The 26,463-nt window shown below is 42.1% G+C and overlaps 1 protein-coding gene and 1 long non-coding RNA gene across 6 annotated transcripts in view; one reads left to right on the top strand and one right to left on the bottom strand.

Moving 5' to 3' along the window:
• The window catches only part of NTRK2 (neurotrophic receptor tyrosine kinase 2), a 329,574-nt gene extending 316,538 nt beyond the window's left edge, over positions 1 to 13,036 (top strand). For 4 of the 5 annotated variants that reach the window (XM_072836158.1, XM_072836159.1, XM_072836149.1 and 1 more), the window contains 2 exons: positions 10,220 to 10,378; positions 11,225 to 13,036. In XM_072836158.1, the coding sequence (XP_072692259.1) occupies positions 10,220 to 10,378; positions 11,225 to 11,410 (345 nt within the window). In that variant the 3' untranslated portion in view covers positions 11,411 to 13,036. Of the gene's footprint in view, positions 1 to 4,102; positions 4,151 to 10,219; positions 10,379 to 11,224 lie in introns of those variants that run through there. The other variant, XM_072836176.1, reaches the window with a different exon arrangement.
• A 7,697-nt stretch (positions 13,037 to 20,733) lies between these two features.
• Positions 20,734 to 24,919, bottom strand: LOC140638557 (uncharacterized). The gene is made up of 2 exons (XR_012035583.1): positions 24,786 to 24,919; positions 20,734 to 21,047 (listed from the first exon to the last, which is right to left on the bottom strand). It is a non-coding gene; the product is annotated as an uncharacterized lncRNA (long non-coding RNA).
• Between the last annotated feature and the right edge of the window lie 1,544 nt (positions 24,920 to 26,463).

Here is a 26,463-nt window from a genome sequence, read left to right as displayed (position 1 = left end):
TCACAAGTCTTTTAGAATCAAGGTCACAATCTCTATGCATTACATGTATCACAGACATTGCAGAAAAGGACCATAATGATGCCCAGGTAGGTATTCAGAGCTCTCTGGAGGAAGCAACTTTCTCATTATCGTTACACTCCTGTGAACACAAAGTATCAGTTTCTCTATCAGAATGAACGTCTGCAGCTGGGAGGAAAGAAGAGTTTATTCATCTGAAACTGGCTCTGGTGTACTACGTCTTCATCTCAAGCTAATGGTGGAATGTACATTCTGGCAGGCTCTTCAGTGTTAACTAACAGGCTGGGGTTAATGAGGGGACAGATGTATGGTGTCCACCCAGAAACCTGATCTCTCCATTTACTGGACTGGATGCACCGAGGGCAGCAGTAACCAGAGTAATCACAGCTGATATGGAGAGTGCTGACTCTATTACAGAGAAGCTTTCTTGTTTTGTTTTGTTTTCCTACTCTGTTGACAAATTACTGATTTCTTCCTTTGTAAAAGCTAGCTGGAATACCAGCTCTTCTGAATTATTTCCATAGAAACAACTTCACATTGGAATTTTGGTGCTGAACCAACACACTGAAAGCACCTTAACAAGACAATGACATGAACACACATTGCCCCTGCTTTTCTGATTACCTTTGCTCAGCACATGTCATTCCCTGTTGGCTTTTCACCATGAAAGGATGCAGTGCTTTGGTCTCTTGGGTTTAAAACCATAATGCTTAGAAGACCATAGAAAGCTTGGGAACACTGAACATTTAAAAATGGCAGCTTGATGAAATGTATATGGTTGGAATGTACAATTTCCCACTCTGAGTGATGTAGTACAATAATCACACTCCAGACAGCATGCTGTATTAGTGCTTTCCAACGGCATCGTCCTCCCCTTGACCCCTTCAGGAAACTCCCCATCAAGGATAATAAGAGTTAGTGGGATGAGGATGGGGCTTGGCAATCAGAGGAAGAGGGACACATGTTGTTACTTCTAATTTCACTTTATTATTAAGATGAAAATCTTTGTTTCTAGATCCAAATGTTTCTAGATTCTTAAACATTGGTGCAACTATAGCTTTATGCTTTACTGAGAGATGACTTAATTTGCTTCTGAGTAGAGCCAGATATAAAATAAGATGAAGTTACAATCACTTTTAAGACTGGGCTCTTTATTCTTTAAATTATATATAGGACACAGGCAGGAGATGAAGGGACCTACAAGAGATGTCACTTATGGCAACATGGAAATCTGGAAACCCTCTGCCTTTATCTATACATCACTAGGGAGTTCAGGGTCTGCTTATTCTCCCTTAGCCACCCTTAGGGAACCCCAGGTGGAGGAGGGGATAGGGTGAGGACTGAGATTGCCCTCAGGTTTATACTGGAAATGAACAAATACTATTGTTCTGTGGAACAATAGGAGGTCAAACCATTTGCTAAGCTTTAGAATTAGTAGTTAATAATCAAGTTACCCAGGATGGAAGGGAACAGTGGGTTCAAACCTTCAGTGGGGAGCATGAAGATGCTGACAGAGGGCCACAGATTTACTTTCTGAGTCAGAATTATACAGATCCTAGTATGTAGGGCTGTTCTTGCTTTGCCAGAATGTACTGGAGTCAGAAGGGGGAGTATTGGCAAGGAGAGTATTATGGACTAAAAGTTTGTGGGCCCTCTACCCCCAAAAAAATTCACATGTTGAGGCCGTAGCCCCTAGTATGAGTATATTTAGAGATGGAGCCCCTAAGATAGTAATTAAAGTTAAATGAAGTCATGGGGTGATGTCCTGATCCAATAGGATTAATATCATTATAAAAAGAGACACTGGAAGCTCACTTTCTCTCCACATACATATTAACTCTGTCCAAAAAGAGACCTCCCACCAGAAACTGAGCTGGCTAGAACCTTGATCTTGGACTTCTAGCCTTCAGAAATGTGAGAAAATAAATGTCTGTTATTTTAGCCACCCAGTCTATGGTATTTTGTTATGACAGCCCGAGCAGACTATTGCAGAGAGCCTTCCCTAGCTCTGAATCTGACTCCATGTCAGACATGAGTTTGAATGGAAAGGGTGCCATGCATTTGGAGAGTTAGGTCCTGCTGTTGACTTTACCATGCCTTAGCTGTGTTGTCTTGGGTAGATCACTTTACCTCTAGGCCTGGAGATTCCTCATCTCTTAAGTTGGGATAAAAGATCATGTCTGACTAGCCCCATAGGATTCCTGGAGAATCAAGAATCAAATACTTATCTTAAGACAGCTAGTATTTTTTTTTCACATTTTCTATGCACTGGGCATTATTCTAAGAAACTGATTTTAAAATAAGATTCGCTGAGATATAATATACATATAGTCAAATTCACCTTTTTACTGTAAAGTTCTGAGTTTGGACGAACACAGTCACTTAACTGCCACCATAACCAAGTTGTAGGGCATTGCCATCACCCCCCAAAATTCTTTTGTGTCCCTGTAAAGTAAGCCCCCCCGCCAATTCCCATCCTCTAACAACCATGGGTTCTCTAGACCTATAATTTTGCCTTTTCAAGAAAGTCATGGCATCACACATTGGCATCACAGAGCTTTTCTTTTCTTTTTTTTAAATATTTTATTTATTTATTTATTCATGAGAGTCACAGAGAGAGAAAGAGAGAGAGAGGCAGAGACACAGGCAGAGGGAGAGCAGGCTCCATACAGGGAGGACAATGTGGGACTTGATCCCGGGACTCCAGGATCACACCCCAGGCCAAAGGCAGGCGTTAAACCGCCGAGCCACCCAGGGATCCCTCACAGAGCTTTTCTAATATGAAAATTTAATCTTTAATTGACTGGTTGATTTAATTAATTCAAGGAATCAATTAATTCAATTAATAATTTAATAGCTTAAATGATTAAACAATCATTTCATCCTCATAAATTTATTTCAGGGTAGGTACAATGATGATAGGATGAACAGATGTGAAAATGATATGAAAAGGCAAAAAAATACACAAACATGAGGTATTGTTATTTTCATCATTTTTATTATTATTTCATGATAGAATAAAGACAAAATCAATTTTCAATGGAAATTTTGTATTGAATTTGCCTCATCTGCTCACCTAGAATCCAAGTGTCAGGAGATAAGTTATAGCTCTGTGACCTTTCCCTTCAAAACACGATCATTTGCTTTATTCTGAGAGCAGAGATTTAATTATGAAAAAAAAAAAAGTATTTGCCAAAATAGGGTTAGCGATAGAGTCCAGCACATCTTCTCTAACTAATTCAAAACCACTTGGCTTGAAGTTACTAACTCATAACCCTTATGTCTATGACCACATTGGTAATGGTAAAAGATAATGAAAGATTTCTGGCCTTCAAATAACAGCAATTTCCAGTGTAGCAACAATCAGTTCCTACTGTAATGGAGGCAATGACCAGTCTGTCGCCAGTGTTCCTCTTGACTCAACCTGAGCTGAGTTCATTCAGGGCTTCTAGGCAGGGCAGGAAGGGCTGAATTTCTTCCGATGAAGTATCCCCTGGCTCAGTAGCCACACGTCTTGGAAGCACCCCATCATTCTTTATAATAGGAAGATTCTAATCTTCCAGGATGTGGTCATAAAGTCCTTACAGTCTGACCACAACAGTTCCAAATTCTCCAAGGAGAATATTTTGCATAAATTGTTTCTCTTTCCTTCTTTAAACTTCATATTACAGATGCAACACATAATAAATAAGTAAATAAAGTCCAGCTATTTCTTAAAGTTTACAGATTTCATGAATTTTTAAGGAACAGATCAGGAGAAACTGTTGAACCAAAGCAGTTGGGTACAGAGTATGACAAGGAGGTCTAGGATCCTCTTCAATATTTCATGCAGCCAAAAGCCTCTGACAGCTAATCATCTCCTAATGGGGCTTGCCCTTTGGCCTGCATGTTTCTAAGGGAGTAAAATGTTTGGCCTCCAAACAGGTTATCACTCACTCATTGAGTAAACACCACAAGCTGAAAGTGGCCTCCCAAGCATCATTGGTCTTTGCTAGTTGAGTGTAGAAGGTCCCAGATTAGCATTATTCACCTTTAAATCACCAGTGGTTTCAAAGCTAGCTAAGCATTTGCTTTGGATTTGTAGGAGGACTCCAGCATCCCATTGTGCCTCTCATAAACACAGAAGGAAGACCAGACATCATGGTGGCTGAAAAATGAGTAGTGCAGGGAAGAGGCATGATCATTTGGAGGAGATGAAAGAATTGGACAAGAGAAAATGCACCATGGATATTTGGAATGGGACCAGACAATTAAGATTTGAGAGAAAATTCAAGGAAAGGGAGCAAGAATGAACCTGGAAGAGGCCATGCTGAGAAGCATGGTGGCAATAGAAGAAAAGAAGGGGAGGGGAGGGGAAATAAGAGAAGATGATGAGGGAGGATGGTAGATGCATCTTATGTTCAGCCCAATGGAAGGAGGAGAGCTAAGCTTGTCACCTCCTCTACTATCTCCCAATACACCACGAATATAGATTGTACATTCCTTATTAAATTGTACCAGCAATAAAGATGCTTTGTTTAGTTGTAAAAATGAGAAAGAACCTAGGCTCCTGGTGTGAAGAGTGGTAGGAGAGAGAGCTGTCTTCAATATTATTGGTCACCAGGTCATATCTACACTTGCTCAGCAAGTGCCAAGATTTCCCTAAATCCTAATTTTCCAATGTGGAATAATAAATCATACTGTTTGTTAAGCCATGGGGAAATTTTCACAATTTACAACCTAGTGACCAAAGAGTATATACCTAATGAGTGCTCCATGGGTAAGAAATAATTGTTGTTGAACTGATTAGATATGTTCATTTTGATTTAAAAATAGTAAAAGCACTGATTTCTAACACAAAACAATTTTACCAATGGCCTTTTAGTATTTTCTTCAGGATTTATTGTCTTAAACACCTTTCACACAGGTATATTTAAAAGATGCTCAGGTTTAGGTATTGTAACTAGAGCATAGTGGTTACTTTTCGATTAATCAGATCATCCTATCAAAATTATGAGATATCAGGGAAACAAACATTAAGAGATTGAACAATTATTTTCTTGATATGCTTTAAAAACAAGATCCATTATTTTCCATAACTTGATTTATTTTAGGCACTGTGGAATTTCTTTTGACCACAGGCCTCAGACATTATTCTGATTCGCTTCACTGACTTAAGCAAGTTGCGATGATTAGGGGCCAAGATGGGCATCAGTCCTTCTCTTTTTCACTCTTTAACTTCCTCCATTTTTCTTTTGAGATTTATTTGTTTTAGAGAGAGGAATGGGGGAAACAGCAAGGGGGGGGTGCAGAGGGAGAGAATCTTAAGAAACTCCACACTGAGCCCAGAGTCCCACACAGGATTCAGTCCCATGATTTATGAGATCATGACTTGAGCTGAAACCAAGAGTCAGACACTCAACCAACTGAGTCACCCAGATGGCCTACTTTAACTTTCTTCTTTAATTTGCCCTTCTTCTCAGGCCTCAGAGGATATGATATGCTAATCAATATATGCAGAAGATGGGATCCCTGGGTGGCGCAGCGGTTTGGCGCCTGCCTTTGGCCCAGGGCGCGATCCTGGAGACCCAGGATCGAATCCCACGTCGGGCTCCCGGTGCATGGAGCCTGCTTCTCCCTCTGCCTATGTCTCTGCCTCTCTCTCTCTCTCTCTCTGTGACTATCATAAATAAATAAAAATTAAAAAAATATATATATATATGCAGAAGAATAGTCCTCCGAATTATGCATTATGGCATCTTTCTAGACTTCCTCCCCAAATCAAATAGTTTCAGGTATGCACCATAGCCTCCCCCATCTATTTCATAGATGGCAAACCAAGGAAGGGATGAGATTCTCCAGAAGACTCAGGGAGCTTTCATATTCCATGTGAACCACAGTGTTTTTGGTTGAATTTTAAGAAGTTATGAATTTCATTAAATGGTTTTTATTTGTAGCACCAAATAGATGAGCCAGTTTCCATCCATTTAATTTAAGGTTGGTTCTGTAATTTCAAGGTTATGGGAGGTTAGATAGGAGATAGTGAACACTGATATCTGAATGAACATGTTGAGAATTTCTCTCCAAATATCAGCACTCGTAAGAAACCCACTCAAAGACATGATGTGCTTACCAACCAACGCCGTCATGCCTGGCCATACATAAATGAGAAGCACCCATCTTTCTTGAAGCATGTGATCTGTTAGCAAAAGAAGGGGAGTCCCTGTTGTGTTGTCAGAGCTGTGCTGAGGGGTACCAGACTGTCTTTGGAGAAACTGAACCAGGTCAGGATAGAGAGTTCTTTGAAATGGTGCAATTTGAGTTTGTCTTCAGGAGATCTTTGGAGAGTAGGTAGAAAGGAAAGCAGATCAAACATCCAAGAGGCATGAGTAGGTCCGGCCTGGGTGAAGCGCCACACAACTGGGCCTGGGGGCTGAACACAGGGCCTGTGTTAGAGATTGCAGAAGCCAGACACACAGAGTGACCCATGAGAACCAGTACGAGATGTCCGGTGGGCAGACATTATCGTGTGCCCTTACGTAAGCTACTTAAACTCTCTGGAATTTGGGTGCATTATTTGCAATATGAAGGCAAATCAGTGTCTATCCCTGAGGACAACTACTGGGTTCAGGTGGAAATTCTTTGAGTGGAAATCCTTTGTAAAAGTGAATGACTCTGTGCTGATGGATGGTTATGGTGGCCAAGCGGTGGTGCGCGATTACAGAACCACTGTGTTTTGTGCTAAAAATAATCAAAAGCTGGTCTAACCTGACATATTTTACCAGTATGCCAGACCTGAAAAGACTTAGCTGAGCTAGTTAATAGCATAGTAGGTACTAGAACCTCAGTGTCTTGGGTCAAGAAAAATAAAAATCTCAGGTCACAATCAATCCCCCAGCTACCTGGATTTCCCATCTGGCATCATTTCAGTCTGGTGAGTTCGGTGACGAGCATGCACCTGACCTGCCCGGATCATTGGAAAGCCTCACCCGGCACTCAAAGCGGCACTTCTGACTCCCCGTGTCATACTTGGGATGGCATTCCATCTCACAAATATTGAAGCCAGGGTGTGAGGGCAAGTTGCCAGGTGGCACAATGCAAAATAAATGCCTCATTGTGTTTGTTGCCACGCAGTATGTGGCTTTGTGAAGTCCAAAAGCTATCCAGTTGCTGTGACTGGAATGTGACAGTAATTTGTAACAACGGTGACTCTATTCCCCCCACTTCTTGGTCTACTTTTGTGACATGCTCCAAAATCCTGAGAAAGGCCTGCAAAAGAAATGTTCAGAAATGTTCTAAATGGGTTTAGAAAACTTGTGAACCCTGTCTGAACTTTTATTAGAGTCTCCCACCACTCACCCGTTTGACATCAGAACAAGGAAAGCATTATTTATAACAGCGTGTGTGAAATCCCAGAAGGGACTCTTGAAAGAATTAACGTGAAAAATGTGTCCCAAAGAGACTGCAAGCATAAAACAAATGATCAGATGGGAAAACATGTAAATCAAAATTGGAATCTTTTTTTTCTCCCTTAAAGGAAACAGGAGCTTTTTCTTTGGCCATTAGCAACACAAGACGGAGAAACCAGGAGAATCAGCGCCATAATCAGAGGAGCCCCAGAGCAGTTGTCACTACAAAGAGAGGCATGGGGAGAGTCGTGTGCATTGGCTCTTCGTAATGTCTCCAGAATGGAGGAGATAAGATAGTAAAGGTTACAGGGAAGGAAGAGACACCTTAGATGCATTAGTGTGCTGGAATTTATAAGGCACTTCCCCAAATATTGTATATTTGACTGTTTATATCCCTGGGAGGCATAAATTATTATTTACATTTCATAGTTGGAGCAACTAGTGAAGGACACCCAACTAGGAAATAGTGCTCTGGAACCCAGTTTCTAACATCTCGAATTAAGTGTTGTCCATGGCATTACCAGTGTAAATACACAGGAATGTAGAAAGCATGGTATCTTGCTAGGTTAACACATCCCACACTGTGTTTTTAGCTGTCTGATTCTAGACGTATGGAAGCAATTCTCTGTCTCTCCCCCTCTCCCCACAAACACACATTCAAGTTAGTTTAATTCACTAAGTTAAATAAAATTAAATCTTTTTTTTTTCTTTTACCACCAAATTCCCGAAACACTTTAAGAAGACTGTATCATGACTCTCCAAGAAGCAAGACAAGTTACAGGTTACAGCGTATTTGACATGTCTGACCTAGGAACTTTTGTGGGGAGCTGCTCCTGGTATTGTGAGGGCCCAGGATCCAAAAGATTACCACATGTTTGTCCATAACATCCTACTTCTCTTTTTATCCTTCAAAGACCAACTATATATTGATCATAAATCTGGATTCTGATTGCAATATTCCCATAAAATAAATATGTGTTTTTCACTAAAACCCTGCACAGAGCCCTCTCACTCCATGAGAGTCTGCACCATGTAGCTCCCTGCATGCCACAAAGCTTCTCCTTGGTGCTGGTATGTGGGTCGCCAACACCTGAGACTAATCATTCCCACCTCGGTGCCCTGAGTGCTTGTGAGTCTCTGGAAACATTGGGAACTCCTTGTGTATTGGCAGATTTCCTTTCCCAAAGTCCTGGGCACATGAGGTTCCAGGGTTGGGAGCTCAGCAAGCCAGCAGCACCAATGGCTGCACTGACATGGTCACCAGTGTCCTTTCTGGTTCGTCAATGCCTGTGTCACACAGGTTGTATTATAAATATCAACCCTGATGGTAAGTATTGACATCACCTTCATGCATGTCCAGGCAGATCCGTGAAGGAAATCTGTGCTCATAGAACAGTGATCACCTGTCACAACATGGTGAGAAGCCAGTAAAGAAATTAAAAGCTGACTGAAGGCAACCCACCTCTACTTAGTGTTTGAGCTTCGGGTGTGTTCAAAGCTGAACAGTAAAGATATGGGGGCACCTTTCCCTTGTCCCAGGAATCTATTTCCCTATTGTCAAATTTGGAATCCTTGTACAGAGAACAATGGAGGGAAAAACCCACAAAACACTCTCCTCCTTTGATGCTCAAGCTTTCTCTGATGCTAAGAGCATTATCAGAAATCGTCAAGCATATTAGACATCTCTGACACTCGCAGGTCTTTGGGCTCAGTAATTGAGCAGCATTTTTCAGGCACCGTTAGCCCATTTCTTTCCTTTAATGAGTCAGAAATGGATGTTGATGATTGTAGCTGGGCAGAAACTCAATGTGGCATCAGTGTAAGAACAGAGGGGCTCATGAATGGTCTGAGTCCTGCTGTCTGTGTGCTCATCTGCTGCTGCAGTGTGTCTCAGCTGGTAGCACGAAAACCGGAACTCACCACCCATCGGGCTACTATGCAGAAATGTCATCGTGGTTTTGAAATCAGGCAGCACCGATCAGCTGCAAACCTAAACATGAAGTTCTTAACTTTTGTCCAGGAAGTCCGAAATCATAAATAAGTGTCCTTGTCAAACAAAGTACCCTATGCCTATGCTAAGGCTCTTGCCATCTAATGCCTCAGCCTTACTGTGTTTACTCAAATGAACTTTCCCCAAACTGTATTTATTCATTTTTGTGCACTAGCTTAATTGTAGTAGAGGCAAGTCCTTAGCTCAAGGTCCAAAAACCTGACTGCTTTGTGTCCATAGCAACCTAAATCTCAGTCGCTTGTAAAATGGGAGTAATCATGTCTGCCCTGCCCATGGCCACATTATGTGAGGGTATTTGAGGCACCACTGTGCACTCATCCTAAGACTTTAAGTGAAGGAAGTTCTGGCCTTGCTAAGAAAGTAGTCACTTGGTGGGTCATTTTGGACACAGCTTCCTACTTCTTTCCTAGTTGGAGTGATCTTGTTATTTAGAAGACTGAGTCACCTTCATACCAGAAAGCACGTGTGTGTGTGCGTGCATGTGTGTGTGTGTGTTATCCAGGATGAACATCCACCTGTTGTATTCTCTGCTCTATTTTGTTTTGAGAAAGAAAGAATAGCAAAAAATATGAAAAAAAATATTTTGACCATTCTTTGCCCTCTCTGTTACTTGTTTCTTACAAAGAAATGGTATTTCCTGTATTTATAAATTAATACATTCTAAAATTAAAATTAATAAATACAAATAAAGGAAAGGGAAAAAGTCCCCCCCCCCCCCATTTACAGTATACACTTTTCTCCCTGGTGATGGGAACTTTGTTTTTGGGTGACTGATGCCTGCTGTTCACCCCTGCTCTACCAGGTCGGTGGCCACACAATGCTGCCCATTCGCTGGATGCCTCCAGAGAGCATCATGTACAGGAAGTTCACCACAGAAAGTGATGTCTGGAGCCTGGGAGTCGTGTTATGGGAGATCTTCACGTACGGCAAACAGCCCTGGTACCAGCTGTCCAACAACGAGGTACGCTGTGGGCTGGGTGAGACCCCCCAAAGGCTGGTGTCAAGAAGTGTCCCTCGGCTAGAGGCCAGGAGACAAAGTTTTGTGGCTTTGTTGGGAGCAGCACCTCCCATGTGGCCTCTCTGTACCTAAAATGTCATGGCCAAAGTATAGTCACTCGCTGAATTGAAGCATTCTAGAGAAAGAAAAGCTGTTGCTGGCACACCTGGGATTTGCCAGTGATGAGGCTGAAAATCACTTGTGCTGCTCATCTGGTAGATTAATAGCAGATGTGGCACTCTCACACCTTCAGAGTCCAGCTAGTAGTATTCCAATAAGGTTTCAAGTCTCTCTCTATTTCTTTTTTTTTTTTTGCACATCTCACTAGAACATTCTAGTGTTTTATTTTCATATTTCAATTCTTTTGCAACTACATCTATATTTGAGCAAAGCTTCTTGGTCAGGCACCTCACATTTTCTTCAGGCTTTATCTGAAGAAGTCTTTTATCCCAACTCCACTCATTTCTACAGCTTGGAGTTGCCTCAGCACCTTGACATGAAAGTTCCAGGCTCCATCTCAGGCCAATAAGGCTAAAATCCATTGGAATTACAGTGTGAGGTCTGGAAGCATCCCACAGAGAGAAAACATTTCTCCATCAGTTTGGTGACCTCAGTGTGCCTAGAAAAAGAGACATAAACCAATGAAATTAACCATGATTTACCGACCCATAATAATTGCTCTCTTCCTCCAGAAAAAAGTGAACACTGAGTGGGTTTCTTTAGAGCAGCCCTCTCCTTGCGATAACATTTGCTTTATCTGCTTTGTTTTTCTTCTTGGCTGATTCTGTCTTCTATCTCCATCCTGTTCAGGTGATAGAATGCATCACGCAGGGCCGAGTCTTGCAGCGACCTAGAACGTGCCCCCAGGAGGTCTATGAGTTGATGCTGGGGTGCTGGCAGCGGGAGCCCCATATGAGGAAAAACATCAAGGGTATCCACACCCTCCTTCAGAACTTGGCCAAGGCATCTCCAGTCTACCTGGATATTCTAGGCTAGGGCCCCTTTTCCCAGATCGATCCTTCCCAAAGCACCTCCTCAGATCGGCCGAGAGGATGAACGTCTTTTAGCTGCCGCTGGATGCCATCAATCTGCTGTTCTTCACTCCGACAGTATTAACAACAAAGACACCGAGAGGCTTTCAGAGGGAAGCCATGTGCACTTCTCCATCCGTAGACACAGTATGGACTTCTTTTGGCATTGTCTCTTTCTCTCTTTCCATCTCCCTTGGTTTCTTCCCTAGTTTTTGTTCTTTTTTTCTCTTGTCTTTTTTTTTTTTTTTTTCTTTTTGGTCTTCCTTGCTTCATAGTCCTTTCCCTTTCTTTTGAATCAATCTGGCTTCTGCATTACTATTAACTCTGCATAGACAAAGGCCTTAACAACCCTAATTTGTTATATCAGCAGACACTCCAGTTTGCCCACCACAACTAACAATGCCTTGTTGTATTCCTGCCTTTGATGTGGATGAAAAAAAGGGAAAACAAATATTTGACTTAAACTTTGTCACTTCTGCTGTACAGACATCGAGAGTTTCTATGGATTCACTTCTATTTATTTATTATTATTACTGTTCTTATTGGTTTTGGATGGCTTAAGCCTGTGTATGAAACAGGAAAACTTGTGTTTAATATGGGAAGCCTTTATCTATGGGAGATTAAAACCAGAGAGAAAGAAGATTTATTATAAACCACAGTATGGGAGGAACAAAGACAACCATTGGGATCAGCTGGCGTCGGTCCCTACTTAGGAAAAACCCAGCGATTGTTAGCTGGGAGGAATGTATTCGGCACCTTCCCCTGAGGAGCTTTCTGAGGAGTAAAAAGACTGTTGAACTCTGTGCCATGGACTATTCTTTTCCCATCACCAGAAACACTAGAGTGTAGTTGAGAGAAAAGATGGCTTCCATGAGACGCAAGATGGTGCATCACACGTCGGGACAGTCTTGTCTTTGCAGGTCACGGTGATAGCACTGGTTTGTTTTTCCAAGTGTTGTCCACTGAACCTTTGTCGAGTTCAGCTGAAAATGGGTGAATTCTTGTCCAGAGATCATTTCAGGGTCAGGTGGGAAAGCCAAAGACTTGGAAAAGATGGGACAAGCTATAAATTCGGAGGCATTATATTGAACTTTTCAGATAGCACTTCCCTCTGAACCCTGCCCTCCATCCCACCTGTCCTTTAAACTGTGCAAGCAAAATTGTGCATGGTCTTCGTCGATTAATACCTTGTGTGCAGAAACTACCGCTCCAGACGTCGTGCCCCTGATATGTAGAGCAGATCCATAAGAGGTATAACTTCTATAATTAGGGGAAGCTAATGGAGTTCATTAGCTGAGTATAAATGTCTCTGGGTCATATGGTGGTGATGGGTTTTATGGAAGCCTAGATGTCCTCATCTGCATCAACTGGACTGTAGGACTGTTGGGAAGGGCAAACTCAGTCCCCGAGGGGCAAAGAAACCTCACCCTGGGGACATCACATGCAATGATGTCCAGTGTGCACAGGCCAAGGTCTGGGTGTGGGCTCTGGTTGGGAGAGTGGTTTCATTCCAAGTGCACTCCATTGTCAGTATGTTCTTTGTTGTTTTTTTTTTCCCACTCTATTAAAACAAGTAAAAATTTTTTAAAAATCAGGCACAGCATGCCAATGGGGAGCTATGCCCAGACCGAGCTTTGGAGGTGTGCTTCTGGGTATAGTCGTGGGTTTTGCGAAAAAAGGTTGTAAATTTAAATAGAAATTTACAATTATTTGGACGATCTGTTTTACCAAGGAAGAAAAATATTTCTGTTCCTCAAGAAAACTTGCTACCCTCTGTGAGGGGAACTTTGTTAACTTGACATCTTTATAACACAAGCCAGATTGAAAGTGAGTGATTTTAATTCATCTTAGGACATTTTATTTTGTATTTGTTTCTGAAGGTGCAATTGCTCTGTTTCAGTTTTGCTTGCGCCCTTAATTCCCGGAGCACCTTATTTTCCATTCTAGGCTTTGAAAGCCAGTTCTCAAAAAATCAAAAGTGTTGGTTAACAGAGAATGAAAGGAAACGCAGTAGCATCAGCCACCAAGTGAAGGGAGTTGGACAAGACGAACCCTCCAGTCCCTTCGAGTTCTGCGCTGGCCTGTGAGACACGGGACTTGAATTGATTGTTCTCTTTGTCGGTGAAAAAACCCTCCAGAACACACATAAAAACATAATGAAAGCCATATCTCCATGATATATACCTGTACGTATATATCCTATTAAGGACCCATGGTACTGTTAAAACACTGTGGCACTCTGGGAAGCAGTAAAGAAGGGGCAGATTTGTACAAAACTTTTCTAGATTCCATCAGTGATGACCTGAACACCTGAACAGGTTTGTTATTCTGCGTGACCGGCCAGCTGCTTGGGGGCGGGGCGGGGGCGGGGGTGGGGTGGGGGGGACAAGCTGCAAGTTATTCCTTTTATTCGATAAGAGAGCAAAGGAGGTAAAGACGCTAAGGGATCAAATTCAAGAAGGGCTGCGCAGTTTTAAAGCAAGGATTTATTTAAGGCAAATGAGAAGATGGGAGCATTCTATTCCATTCTGATATTGTTTTCCTTTAAAGGAAAAAAGCAAAAAACAAAAACAAAAAATCTGCTTACCTTCTGACAGGCCCTTCAAGGTCTTGAAATGAAAGGTTCTATGCAAGTGCAAAGTTTTATAGTTATTTATATTGCTGATCATCATCATCATCATCATCATCATTATTATTATTATTCTGTTGTCTCAATAGTAGGTACTGATTTCAGAGACGTCTCGCATTGAAAGAATACCAGATTGGATGAACCACAGAATAGCTTAAAATAGTCATCACTGTTCCTCTACCATCTCCTCTTCTCATGCTTTTTTGATTTTTAGAAAAGGAACATCCTCGTTCTGAAGTGTACCGATCACAGAATATGGCCTGCTACCAAATTTGTAAAAAACTCCAACAGCAGTAGGGATGAAACTAATTCTCTAGCCCAAGCTCAGTTTGCCACTCATTTCCATTTACAAAGTGTTTCATAGTTTTCCAGCACCTTTCACACCTGTGAGCAAATTATTCCCATTTTTTACAAATGAGGAAATGGAGGCTCGGAGACGTTAAGTGGCATGCTAGAAATCTCCAGGCTTGCTTCTGGCACCAGTGGGATTTGATCTAAGTGTTCTGACTCTGAAGTTCATGATTCTGTCCACTAGAGACTCCCGGATTCAGACAAACAGTCCAAGAAAGCAAGCACGGTGATAAATTCATGAAGCAGGACATGAAGTTGGAAGAACAAAATGAAATACCTGAGATGACAAGCAGCTGAAATATTGTGATATATAATCATGCTTATAGCTTCAGTGAAGTCCTTGTATACTGAACCAGCGTCATAATCAGGCTTATTTAGAAAGCATTTTGAACTATGCTATAGAAGATCATATCAGAATTCACATTATACAGATGTGTTCACATCCACGCTGTGGTATTTTCATGTATTTATATGTGTGTTATAAATACTTGATTTATACATAGACAGACACACAGGCACAGTGTGTCTGTGTGCTTATGTATAAATGTTTAGGCACACAGTAATAGAGATAATTCTAAGTAGGGTGCAGTATGAATAATTTGCTTAAAATCTGCTAAATAACCAAAACTTTTTAATGCCCTATTGCGGTTAGTGCTTCCATTCTCCATGTGGGTAGGACTACATCGCACTTTTCAACTCTGTGCAGTACTGCATGGGTGGAAGACATATTTAAGGTAATGTGCTTCCCAAAACAACTGAATCAAAGCCATCCCACTACATTGAGTCCTTTCCCTGGCTCCTTGCAAAGGAGAATGCAGACTGAAATAGATCTCCTTATGTAAAGGTCCAGGAAAGGAAAATTGATTTTTTTCCATCTTTTTGCACATTTGTATCATGCTCACCTTGTCCCACTGTGACCCCTTTACACTTGTGTTCAGAGTCCAAGCATTCCAGAAGAGAATCAGAATGTCGGGAACCCAGTGTCTCAAAAGTCAGTGGTGAGAAGTCCAAGACCTCACCACAAGGCGAGCGACTCTTAGGAATTTCCGTGTCTGAGTGGGAATGCAAAGCAACAACAGTATAAAATGCTGTCCTTTGCAAAGAGCCATGACAAAAGGATCCCCTGGTCAAGAACAGACTTTTCTTTTTAACCTTTTCTTTTTGCAAATCTTCTATAATGCCAATGGTTTTAAACTGTATATCTAATTAAATAAATGACTCCATACACACACACCCTTAATTCTCTTGCTCTCTCTCTCTCTCCCTCTTTCTCTTTTTCTCCCATTTGAGGATTTTTGTTTCCAATGCTGAGTTCGGTTTGACACATTACAGAAAATGGGGAATGGCTGGTGACCCAATCCTCAAATGGCTAATGAAGGTTAAAGCACTTCCTTCACAGTGTGTAATTGTGGCATGCAGAGACTCCCAGGTTGTGATAGCAAATGTTCTTCTAAAGAATTAGGGTTGGGAGGGATTTGTAGTTAAATATGACAGCACGTGGAAGGCTATTTTCTCATTGTTAGGGCTAGAATGAATCACTGCTGCTCAAGTCAAAGGCTCTTGAATATTCTCAGTTTTTGCATTGTGCCCCCTTTTCCTTCTACTTTTATTTATGTATTTATTTATGTATGTATTTATTTATTTATTCATTCATTCACTTATTTATATATTTTTTTGGCTCCATTCATCACAAACACAAAGCAAAGCAAAAAAATATATATATGTGTGTGTATATGTGTTGCAGGCAAAACACTGTGAAATTCACAACAGCAACCAAGCAACTCTTTTTGCCATCTTAACATACGTCTCAGGAGACGAAATGGAAACACATGGGGATGTCATTCTTTTAGTCTATGCATTCTAGGCCAGGTCCGTGTTTGGTTTTTTTTTTTTCCCCCTTTGGTCTGTGCATTAATGAAAAGGATCCTGAGTGAAGGTTGGCTGAACGTTCAATGTAACGGAGCAAGCATAATAAAAGCTACTAATAGCCACATGTTTGGACTGGAAAAAAAATCAGAGAAAATGAAATGAAATGTATAAAGGCCTACTACATCTTGCAGCTTGTATATCTTACTATTGCTTTAATAATGTATAAAACAACTGGAAATGTTTTAAATACGAGGTCTTTGAATTAAATGTGGATTTTAAATATGTAATCCCTTGACAAATGACCAAATTCTTGTGAAATATTGCTCCCTGCATTCACTGATCATTACCTATCACTTACAAATCTGCCTAGAGATGTGGGACACTCTCTGCATCTGCTTCTGTACATGGAGAGATGTTTGTATATATCCAGGCCATTTACACACACACATTTCAATATCTCTCTGAAGATATATTGCCCTTTAAATTGTGACCTGGTATTTGGAACTCTCTTTTTATTTGCTTTATTTTCTTTTTAATGTGACGTCTCTGTGCTGATACTTACTGGTTCTTGTTTTGCGATCTGTTTTGAGGTCCATTGCTTTACTAAGACCCACTGCATCTTGGCTGATTTCAAAGTGACACCAGAATATCAGTGTTTAAAAAAAAAAAAGTTTTGTTTGTAAATCATGTGACCAGCTTCTCTCAACCTGACATGGAAAGTCTCTTGTACTACAGTGTATTTAATAAAAATGATGTCTTACAATAAATAACATCCTCCAAAAGAGACACTAAAAGTTACATGATGATTACTTTAAAAATGTATAGCATTTTCACAAGGCATGTGTGCTCTTTTTACTGTCTATCTGTCTGGATTTTAATATGGTCACTGCAGATGCGTACAGGGTTCATGAGTTGAAGGCAAAAAGAGTATGTGACCTTTGGAACAAGTTCCCTGGCTGATCCTTCCATAACCTGGCACTTTCAACTTCTATCTCAGATAACTGGAACATCACTGTCCAGTAGAACTTTCTGCAATGGCATACATGTTCTATCTGCACTGTCCAACGTGGCTAGATGGCACTTGAAATGTGGCCAGGGTGACTAAAGAACTGAACTTTACATTTTACTTCATTTTAATTAGTTCACCTGTAAGTAGCCACGCGTGGCTCATGGCTACCATGTTGCCCAGCACAGAGGGAGAAGATGGAATCACTGTGATTTCTAGTGGATCAGACCTAAGAAATCTGCCAAGAGACAAGTTGTGTATCATGGTATCCCACGGTAGGGGCATCTTTGAGGATCATAATGGCTCAGGAGCGGTAGCCAAATTAAAAATGCCACATTCTCTTGGCCTCTCAGTTAACCAGTGTTTCCTAAATCAAAAAGGTGAAGGAAAGCAACATACAGGTGACTTGTCGGGGGTCTTGTATCCTGTCTCTGTCTCACCAGCAGGTGGCCCACCCACTCTTCTCCTCAGAATCTCACCGTTGTGTTTTCCAGTGTCTGACCTCTTCCCCTCTACCTCCTGTGAGAGGAAAGGAGACATCTGGGCAACATTCCTGGTGGAGACTTCAGGAACATAAAGTTTGGCAGTGGATTATCCCCAAATCCGACTCCTCAGGAACTTTGCCTCATGAAAGCTCCTCTCTCTGGTGCAGCTAAAGTTTTCCTTGAGTTATAAAAATATGACCAGGTTAACACTATCAGCAAGGACTTGGGGGATTCAAAGCTACGTAAGGAGGGAAACAACTTGTTCAAAAATCCAAATCAGGGATCCCTGGGTGGCGCAGCGGTTTGGTGCCTGCCTTTGGCCCAGGGCGCGATCCTAATCCCACGTCGGGCTCCCGGTGCATGGAGCCTGCCTCTCTCTCTGCCTGTGTCTCTGCCTCTCTCTCTCTCTCTCTCTGTGAGACTATCATAAATAAATAAAAATTAAAAAAAAAAATCCAAATCAGATTGCATGTCCCTGTGGGATGGAGAGACTATCCCACCAGAAGAAACCAGATTGAAGGATGAAAGTTAAACTTACTGGCCAGCTCGAAGCCAGTCTGGACTATTAAAGCTTCACACTTCCACCAGTCCATTTTCTGATAGTCCCATTGTTGGGACAATTACAATGGTATCACTTTAAATTCCAAATCCAAGGTTAAGGTTTCTAGTGCCCTTGTCTGCTTCTTCCTCAAACACACTCCTATAGTTCTCCCTTAAAGATGTGTAATTTCCTATTGAGAGTAACACTTCTGCAGTACTGTGATGAGTAACCTCACGGATGCCTACTGCATGCCACGGTGTAATGTATGTGTGCAAATGCCTGGGGCCGCTGTCACAAATTATCACAAACTGGGTGGCATAACACAATGGATGTTGATTCTTTCATAGTCCTGGAGGCCAGAGCCCTGAGATTGAGGTGTTACCTCCAGGGACTCTAACGGAGAATCTGTTCCTCAACTGGTCCAGCCCCAGAAGTTCATTGGCCTGTGGCCACCTTGCTCCAATTTCAGCCTTAGTAGTCACCTTGCCTCCTCGTCTTCTTGCCTCTCCTCTGTGAGTCTGTCTTACAAGGATATGGGTGACTCCATTGAAGGCCCACCTGCAGAACCAGGGCAAGCTCATTCTCTCGAGATTCTTACATCTTCTCCCTTACGAAGTTACATCCATGGGTTCAGGAGATTACACCATGGGCATATCTTTTTGGAGACCACCATTCAACTACAGAGTATTACCCAACACTTAAATCAACCCTGGGAGGCAGGTACTATTATTATATGCAGTTTACAGATGAGAAACTGAGACACTAAAAGAAGAAACCTGCCAGGAAGTTTGATCAAGATCAATTGACCAGTAAATATAGTGCTTACTATTTGTCAGGAAGACAGTCATCTGTTGCTCAAGGGCTCTTACTGCAGGCAATAGGCAGAAATGCAGGCATCTGGCTGGCAAAGGGAAGGCCTGCAGGTGGGCGTTGGGTGGGACATGTGACTTGGTGTTTAGGGTCTGTTTGAAAGTAGCTCAACAGCCCAGTCTTGTGGGACTGAGGTTATTTATCTGTGGGAGCCAATGCCAAGATTCAAGTTTTGAGGAGACTAAAGAGTTTCTAGGAAGTTAAACGTGGGGAGTGAGGAGGTCTTTGGTCATTAGGGACAAGGTGAGCATTTATCCACTAAGCCAAAACCCAGAGTGAAGAGAGCATCACTAGCAAGGTCTTTGGGGTACTTTCTTAGTGCTTCTAATCCTCACCCTCAACCACTCATCGGTCTAGGGGAGGGTGAGCCTGCAGGTGAAGGGAGCCACCTTACAAGATTCTAAGACTTGGGGTGATTTTAGAACTTCTTTTGCAATAAGATCCCTACATATTTAGCCATTTCCCTAATGTCAGGTTCTGTGGTAGGCTCCCATGGTGAGAGCTACATAACAGCTAACAACCCTGTCCCCTACCTCCTGCCATCTACAGGTGGTATTTTAAATGAATGTGCGGTTTAGACCAAACTCATTCAAACAAGCAATAATATATCATTAAGACCACAAGCCTGCTATGTAGGCCAGAAAACTTCCTCTCCCTGTCCTTTCATGGAAACATACCCAAAGGCAGATGCAATGATGTATGAACATCTGGCCTATATCTAGATCAGGTGACAGGGAAGGACAACATAAGACCCAGGAAGCTGCCTTTCTGGCATGAGAAAGCTGGGCTTAAGTGATTCTTTTGTTTCCTTCATGCAGAAAGGGTGACACTTGTATTTACCTGTGATAATTCCTCAATCTTCAGAGGATTTGAGTCATTTCATATACCTACAAAAACCTCTAATGTCGCTTGTACTAATTAACAAAACTTCTCGGTTTGGTAACAATATTTTAAATACCAATTAACTACTCAAGTCATTTCTCACATGGGCACTGCATCTTTATGTCAGTTATAGGATATCTATATGTCCTTATATATGTCACAATATCTAATCACTTCTAGCATAGAGACTGGATATAACTTGAACACACACGTCACATCTATACACGGACTTTAAAGTTAATTGCCATGCAGACAGTATAACCACCTCCTTATGGACAAGCTCAGCCTTTTATCCTAAAGGACATATGGATCTGTAGATACCAACCCAAATGGGGGAAACGCATCTTTCTTCTTTTTCCTTTAAATCAGATTATGTTTGACTAAAGTCCCACAGGGGCAAAATCAATCTCAACAATTACTGGGTATGTCTCCCTTTCCTAGGGTAAGCCATGGATCTCATGGCTCATTGATACCCAGGAAATATCCTAATTTACTTCTTATCACCATCCAGTGGTGCTGGTGTCAGAGTTGAAGAGCTCTGCGTATAGGATAATACATCAGGCACAGCAGAACCATTCTCCAAAGCCCCACCACCTCCCGGACATCCTATCCACTAGACATTGTGACTATCTACTCTCACAAAACGTCACAAGGCTTTACCTCCAAGACTTTAATTTAGCTTTCAGTTTCATTTGGCTTGCGGATATTTTTTTTCTTTTTTCTCATTCTGTTATAATTTATCCAGCATATGTATGTATTCAGAACAAGATGGGAGGCTCTGTGCACCTGTTCAATCTTCCATCTTCCTTGGAAATCTCAAAGCTTTCTTCCTTGAATTGAGATGAGTGTTCTCTTCACATGATCTTATTTTTCTGGCAAGATAAATATTAGAGCAGTTCCTCTCAGATTTTGTTGTGGGTCAGAATCACCTTGGATAACTTTGAAAAATGTAGAAGCTGAAGGCTCACCCTGAAAGAATTAGTTTCCATTAGTCCAAGGTGGGGCAAGAAATGGACATTTTTCCCTCAAAATCCTCTAGGTGTTTCTAATGCTCAGCTAGGGTGGAGGAATATTCGTCTAGGGGATGATAAAGCTTAGCCCCAAAATTTCAACCATCCAAACAAAAAACATCTGGTGATAGACCTGGACTTGACTCGGAGAGAATGGGCCGGACAGAGAAGGGTCTGGAAATTTAGTTCAAGAATGCTAGATGGAGAGCTAGATAGATTTGAAGCAAATCATCAGTATCCAAGAAGTTGAGAAGTGAACTACATGTCCTCTCAGAAAATAAGTTTCTGTAAAGCTTCATGGAAACCATTTATGGCCCAATGCTTAAGGCAATCAGTCAATCAAGCAGTCCTGATGGACTAAAAGTCCGGGGCTCCAGCTCCCTGTTATGCCAGAAGAATGGCTAGTGGTTCTGCAACTATAGGTTCTGATGACGATCATCCTGCTGCTAGCTTGCTACATACTGCAGTCACCAGAAGACCTGGATCCAGCCCATGACCCTGAAAACTGAGCCCACAGGATCAGCTGGAATTGAAGCTCCTCCATATTGCTATTACATGCCAGGCCTAGATCACAGCAGAGGGTGGCACTAGCACTTCCTTTATCATGCAACAGTCCCAAGGTCAGGATTCATCTTCAAGAGTCTACATTCAGTCCTACCAGATTGCTGTGTGCAATTCTGAAGAGTGCTGGGCATCTGAATTGGGAACATACATACCGGATACTGATTTTATCCCCATGAATCTTATCCTAAATCATAATATTCTAGTAGTTCTGCTCTATGTGCTATCCAGCCATTTGATCTTTTTTGTGTGACAATATTGTGATTTTTATTTATCTTTTTTTTGTCAGCCATTTCCTACATCTAGAATGAACTAGAATAATTCTGCAACATCTTTATGATGATGGTTATTTTTGTTCAGTTCGCCTGACCACAGGACTTTTCTATAGTGGACTTAAAAGAAAAGCATTTGCAAAGTTATGTAATATGTTTTTAGTTTGGAGCGAGGACTTTCTTGGAGACAAATAGCTATTTTCCAGCTTTAGGGTATAGAGATGAATATGGATCAGAATGGTTGTTCAGGACCTCCTATAGCATCACAGATTCAAAGCGTTGGAGGGGCTGCAGAGGGCGATCCTTTGGACATTCTTGCCAGGGGGTCCAGCCCTAGTAAGAGGGAATTTGTTTGAATACATCCTCCTGCCCCCCTCTCCAATCCCCCCACCAAAGTCTATTTGCATTTTACAAAGCTTCCTTAGCAAGTACTTCCTGGTGCTGAACCAACATCTGCCTCCCATGGGCTCAAATCTCCTGGGAGTGCACAGAATAACTCTTATTCATTATTACTTGGCATCCCTTTATGACTGCCTTGTGCTCTTCCTCCCACATCCATCCCCCTACAGAAAACTCTAGAATGCTTGCCAAATACCCAGGAGAAAGGGCAAGGAACCCAGCTCTGCCTGGTAAAGCTAATGCCTAGCCCACAATTCCATGGTTACTCTTTATTCACATCAGCTCATTTTCCCCTACCTGTTCTTCAGGCTTCAAATCTTCTTGACACAAGCAAAAAGTAACTTTAGAAGGGATCAGAGACATTAAAAGTGAGGTGTGTTTCCTCTCCTCTGCTGATAAAACAGACAACAAATAGGGGTCCACAGCCCTTATATCTGAGGGTCATCTAAAATTTCCCCAGATGCTGTTAAAAACAAGGGAAGTAAGGGAATATGGATGTCCTATGGGACAGTGAGACTTGCTGTCTCTGATGTTAGAGAAAAAAAGGGTGAAAGGTATTGCTTATTTGCATGCTCAGGCAAGGGTGGGGGTGTTTGCTAACCTAAAGATAGCCTTAATTTTATTTGTTTTTCCTCAGGAACATCTGCTTGCACAATGATTAGACACTGGCATTCATTAACACAGGAAGTGAAGTGTCTGAGGTTTGTGTCACTGGGAGTGTTCAAGAACAAAATAAGACAGACACTCGGGGGAGTGATTTGAGAGCATTTTTCACACTATGCAAAGGTTCACCCTAAGAGAATGTCTAATATTCAGAGGGCACTGTCGTTGAGAACTCAGTCATTTGTGGTAATTGGGAGTCACTCTGCCTGGAATTGTGGGACAGGGTGGACGATGGATGACACTGACCATGTGTATGTGCCATGTGAATGAATACCTAACGAGGGCCTGGTGGCAGCAGTGTCTCAGAAAATGCTTGCTGAATAAATGAATAAATTTCTTAGGCACACAGTGAAAAGAATGCAGAACATTCTGTACACCCTTTCTACATTCCAAAGTACATTTACATATATTATGGCATTTTGCTTCCTAACATTCCCGTGAGATTGGAGCACAGGCTTTCCCCTCCCCCATTCCCCATTTTGCAGATAAGGGTCTGGTCATGGTCCCATAAATTAGGGACAGAGTCAGAACTAGACAGGGAGTTTCCTAATTCTTATAGGATTTTAGAACATTCAATCATCTGTCCAGAGACTTTAAGGAAAATTTCCCAGATTCTTAATTCTCATTTATAAGATCAGGATATGATGACAATATACCCTGAACCCCCTGTCTCTTTCCACCCTGCTCCTTTGGCTCAAAAAATAAAAAGTGATGCTATTAAAAATTAGATTTTTGAACATGTTAAGTATTGTGTGAAAGTGTGACCAGAAGGAAAATAATAAAGTATAAAAGTCAGCTACTTCATTTCTACATCTACTCTTCAAGACTTCCAGTAACAGGGGATCCCTAGGTGGCTCAGCGATTTAGTGCCTGCGTCAGCCCAGGGTGTGATCCTGGAGTCCTGGGATTGAGTTCTGCATTGGGCTCCCTGCATGGAGCCTGCTTCTCCCTCTGCTTGTGTCTCTGCCTCTGTGTGTGTGTGTGTCTCTCATGAATAAATAAATAAAATCTTTAAAAAAAAAAGACTTCCAGTAACAGTCGATTGAATAGATTTTTGAAAAAATGCAAAATACAGGAATCAATTAGATTTTCCCCATTGATTAAAGGGGATTACTGAAGAATTCCACAAAGAAATAATGGATATCATCCTTTGGCTATGCAGAGAAAGTGGGACTAGATATAGACCCAGTAAAGTTGGAGATTGGAAGCAGCTTTTGGGGATACACCAGTTTACCCTGGTCAGACTACAGATGAGAGCCCTGAGACATAGAAGGGTCATGCAGAGTGCTGAGGCTCATCCCCAGGTTTCCTAACTTCCAGAGACCCTCCAGCTATGGCCCTTAGTGTCCTATTGCTTTGATTCCCCTGGAGCTGAAGCATCTGCCTCTTTCTCTTCATCACAGTGGCCTGTGAGCATGTGTGTCCCCAGCACGCCTATTTCTCCCTTCACTCCCTTCCCCCTAAAGCAGGGTTCAAGACCTATAATCAAGCACAATAAGGGTGTATATTTCAGTTTAAATAAAATTAAAAGATTTCTTCTAGCCTTCTGCATCTCAATAGTAAGAACAAGAAACCAAACCACATTACTCCCTAAATTTTAGTTGTCCCCATCAATTTCCAGATTCCACTTAGGAGATCAGTCCTAAGTAACAGGGCTGAGGATGGGAAAGAATCCGGAAAAGCTGTGAACAGCTCCCCATTTCTATCCTCTATGTGGGTCCCTACTCCCCCCACCCAGCTTCCCCTTTGGCTCTTGAAACCCACTGCCCTCTTGGGACACCGTCCGCCCTCCATCATCCTACCTACTGGCTCCGCATCCCTCTCACATCTTTTTAAAGAGATATTTTGGGAAGCAGCACACGCACATCCAGAGACCAATTACTCAATCTCCCAGCAAGTATGGAGATGATGGAAGTATAGCCCTTCCGTCTCCTAGCAACGGCTTGGGGGGGAGGCTGGAAAGCAAGCTGGTTGCCCAGCACCACCCTGCGTAGAAGGCATTTGCGCATTTCGCTTTTGTTGTCTTTGATGGCCATTTCTAAAACTGGCTCTGTATTCTTGGGGGGATTTTAGGCATTTATTCTTTTAAAAGATCTCTGCTGACATCCACAGGTCCTATAATTAACATCTCAAGTCTTCACAGGCCGGAAGTGTTCCGTCACCCCTAAAAATACGGAGGCCCATCTTGGTCTTCCTCCTGTAGCTTATTAGGAATTTGGCCAGTCCTCTACTTCCTCCAAGCTATCTCTCGCCTTTACACATATTCAACCCAGATGTGGACATTCAAGCACTCCTTTCTTTCTTTCTCCCCGCCGCCCCCCGCCCCACCACCACCACCAAATTGTGAACTCTGCCCTCTAGAAAAATAAAAGTCACTGGAGATCTTACTCAGCTTGCCTTTTAACCTAAAATGACCAGCCAAAGCCTATTTCCACACCTGTTGTCCCAATGCCTCCATAGTCTCCAGCTCTGCTCCACCCTCCCCCATAGCAAACAGTCATTGACAAAGGAAATATTTGACAAACTGGAGTAAGAATTGATTAAATGAGGAAGGAAGGCATGAGCTAGCCTGATAGCTGACTCCCCTAACTGGAAATACTCAGGATCCCAAGAGAGAAGGCTGTTGAGTGGAAAGGCAGTTGTTTCTGTTGTTTATGGGAGAAGGATATCTGGGGAAAGAGAAAGAGAGGTAGGATCAGAGAGGGAAGGGAGATCTTCGTTATCAATCAAAGAAAACTGAAAGGCTAAGGGGACTGGGGAGAGCTGCATCTGCTCTAAATTCAGACCCCACATCTGTTATTTCTGACCCAGGGGCCCCTCACCTTTGGAAATGCTTAAGAGGGCCAAATCCTCCAGCTAAGGCTTGGAGACAAGTGAGGGCCAATGGGAATGCCAACAACTGAAGTGTGTTTTGGGGCTGGAGTTGGGTTGGGGGCGTCAAAGATCAGGAGGTAAGACATGGAGTGCTTTGTTGCAGGAACACTGATTGAAAGAACAGAAGGTGGCACTAAGCCTGCCCTTCTGTGCTAAGTTTGCAACAACCTCATGGGATGGATAAGATGAGAAGCTGGGGTTCCTAGATAATATTAACAAATTTTATTTCAGCCAAGCAAGAGGTTGTTTTCTCTAAGAAACAGGTAAGTCCCTTCCCTCCTCTACCTGCCTGTGCAGAGGTTTGCTCTTCTTGGAGTCAGTAAGTTTGCACAGATGACACCATTTCTATTGGCTCCCTTCTGGGGCCCATGGCTCACCATATAGAGCCTTGCCAGACTATCCATGTTTAGTCCTTCTGAGCCAGTTCCTGAGAGATTGCAACCATCTCACTTCTAGATAGAATTCATAAGCATTGGTTGAAGTTCTAGTAGAAAAGAAAGAGAAGAAAGACAAGTCCACACTGGCTCTGAATCCCAGGACAAGTTCCATAGAAGGGCCCACCACTGCCCATTGGTACATGAGCTCCTTTCCTTTCCTGGCCTAGCT

The sequence above is a fragment of the Canis lupus genome, chromosome 1, assembly GCF_048164855.1.
Source record: "Canis lupus baileyi chromosome 1, mCanLup2.hap1, whole genome shotgun sequence".
NCBI lineage: Eukaryota > Metazoa > Chordata > Mammalia > Carnivora > Canidae > Canis > Canis lupus.
The sequence above is the reverse complement of the archived record's forward strand: the minus strand, read 5'-3'. Positions and strand labels throughout refer to the sequence as shown.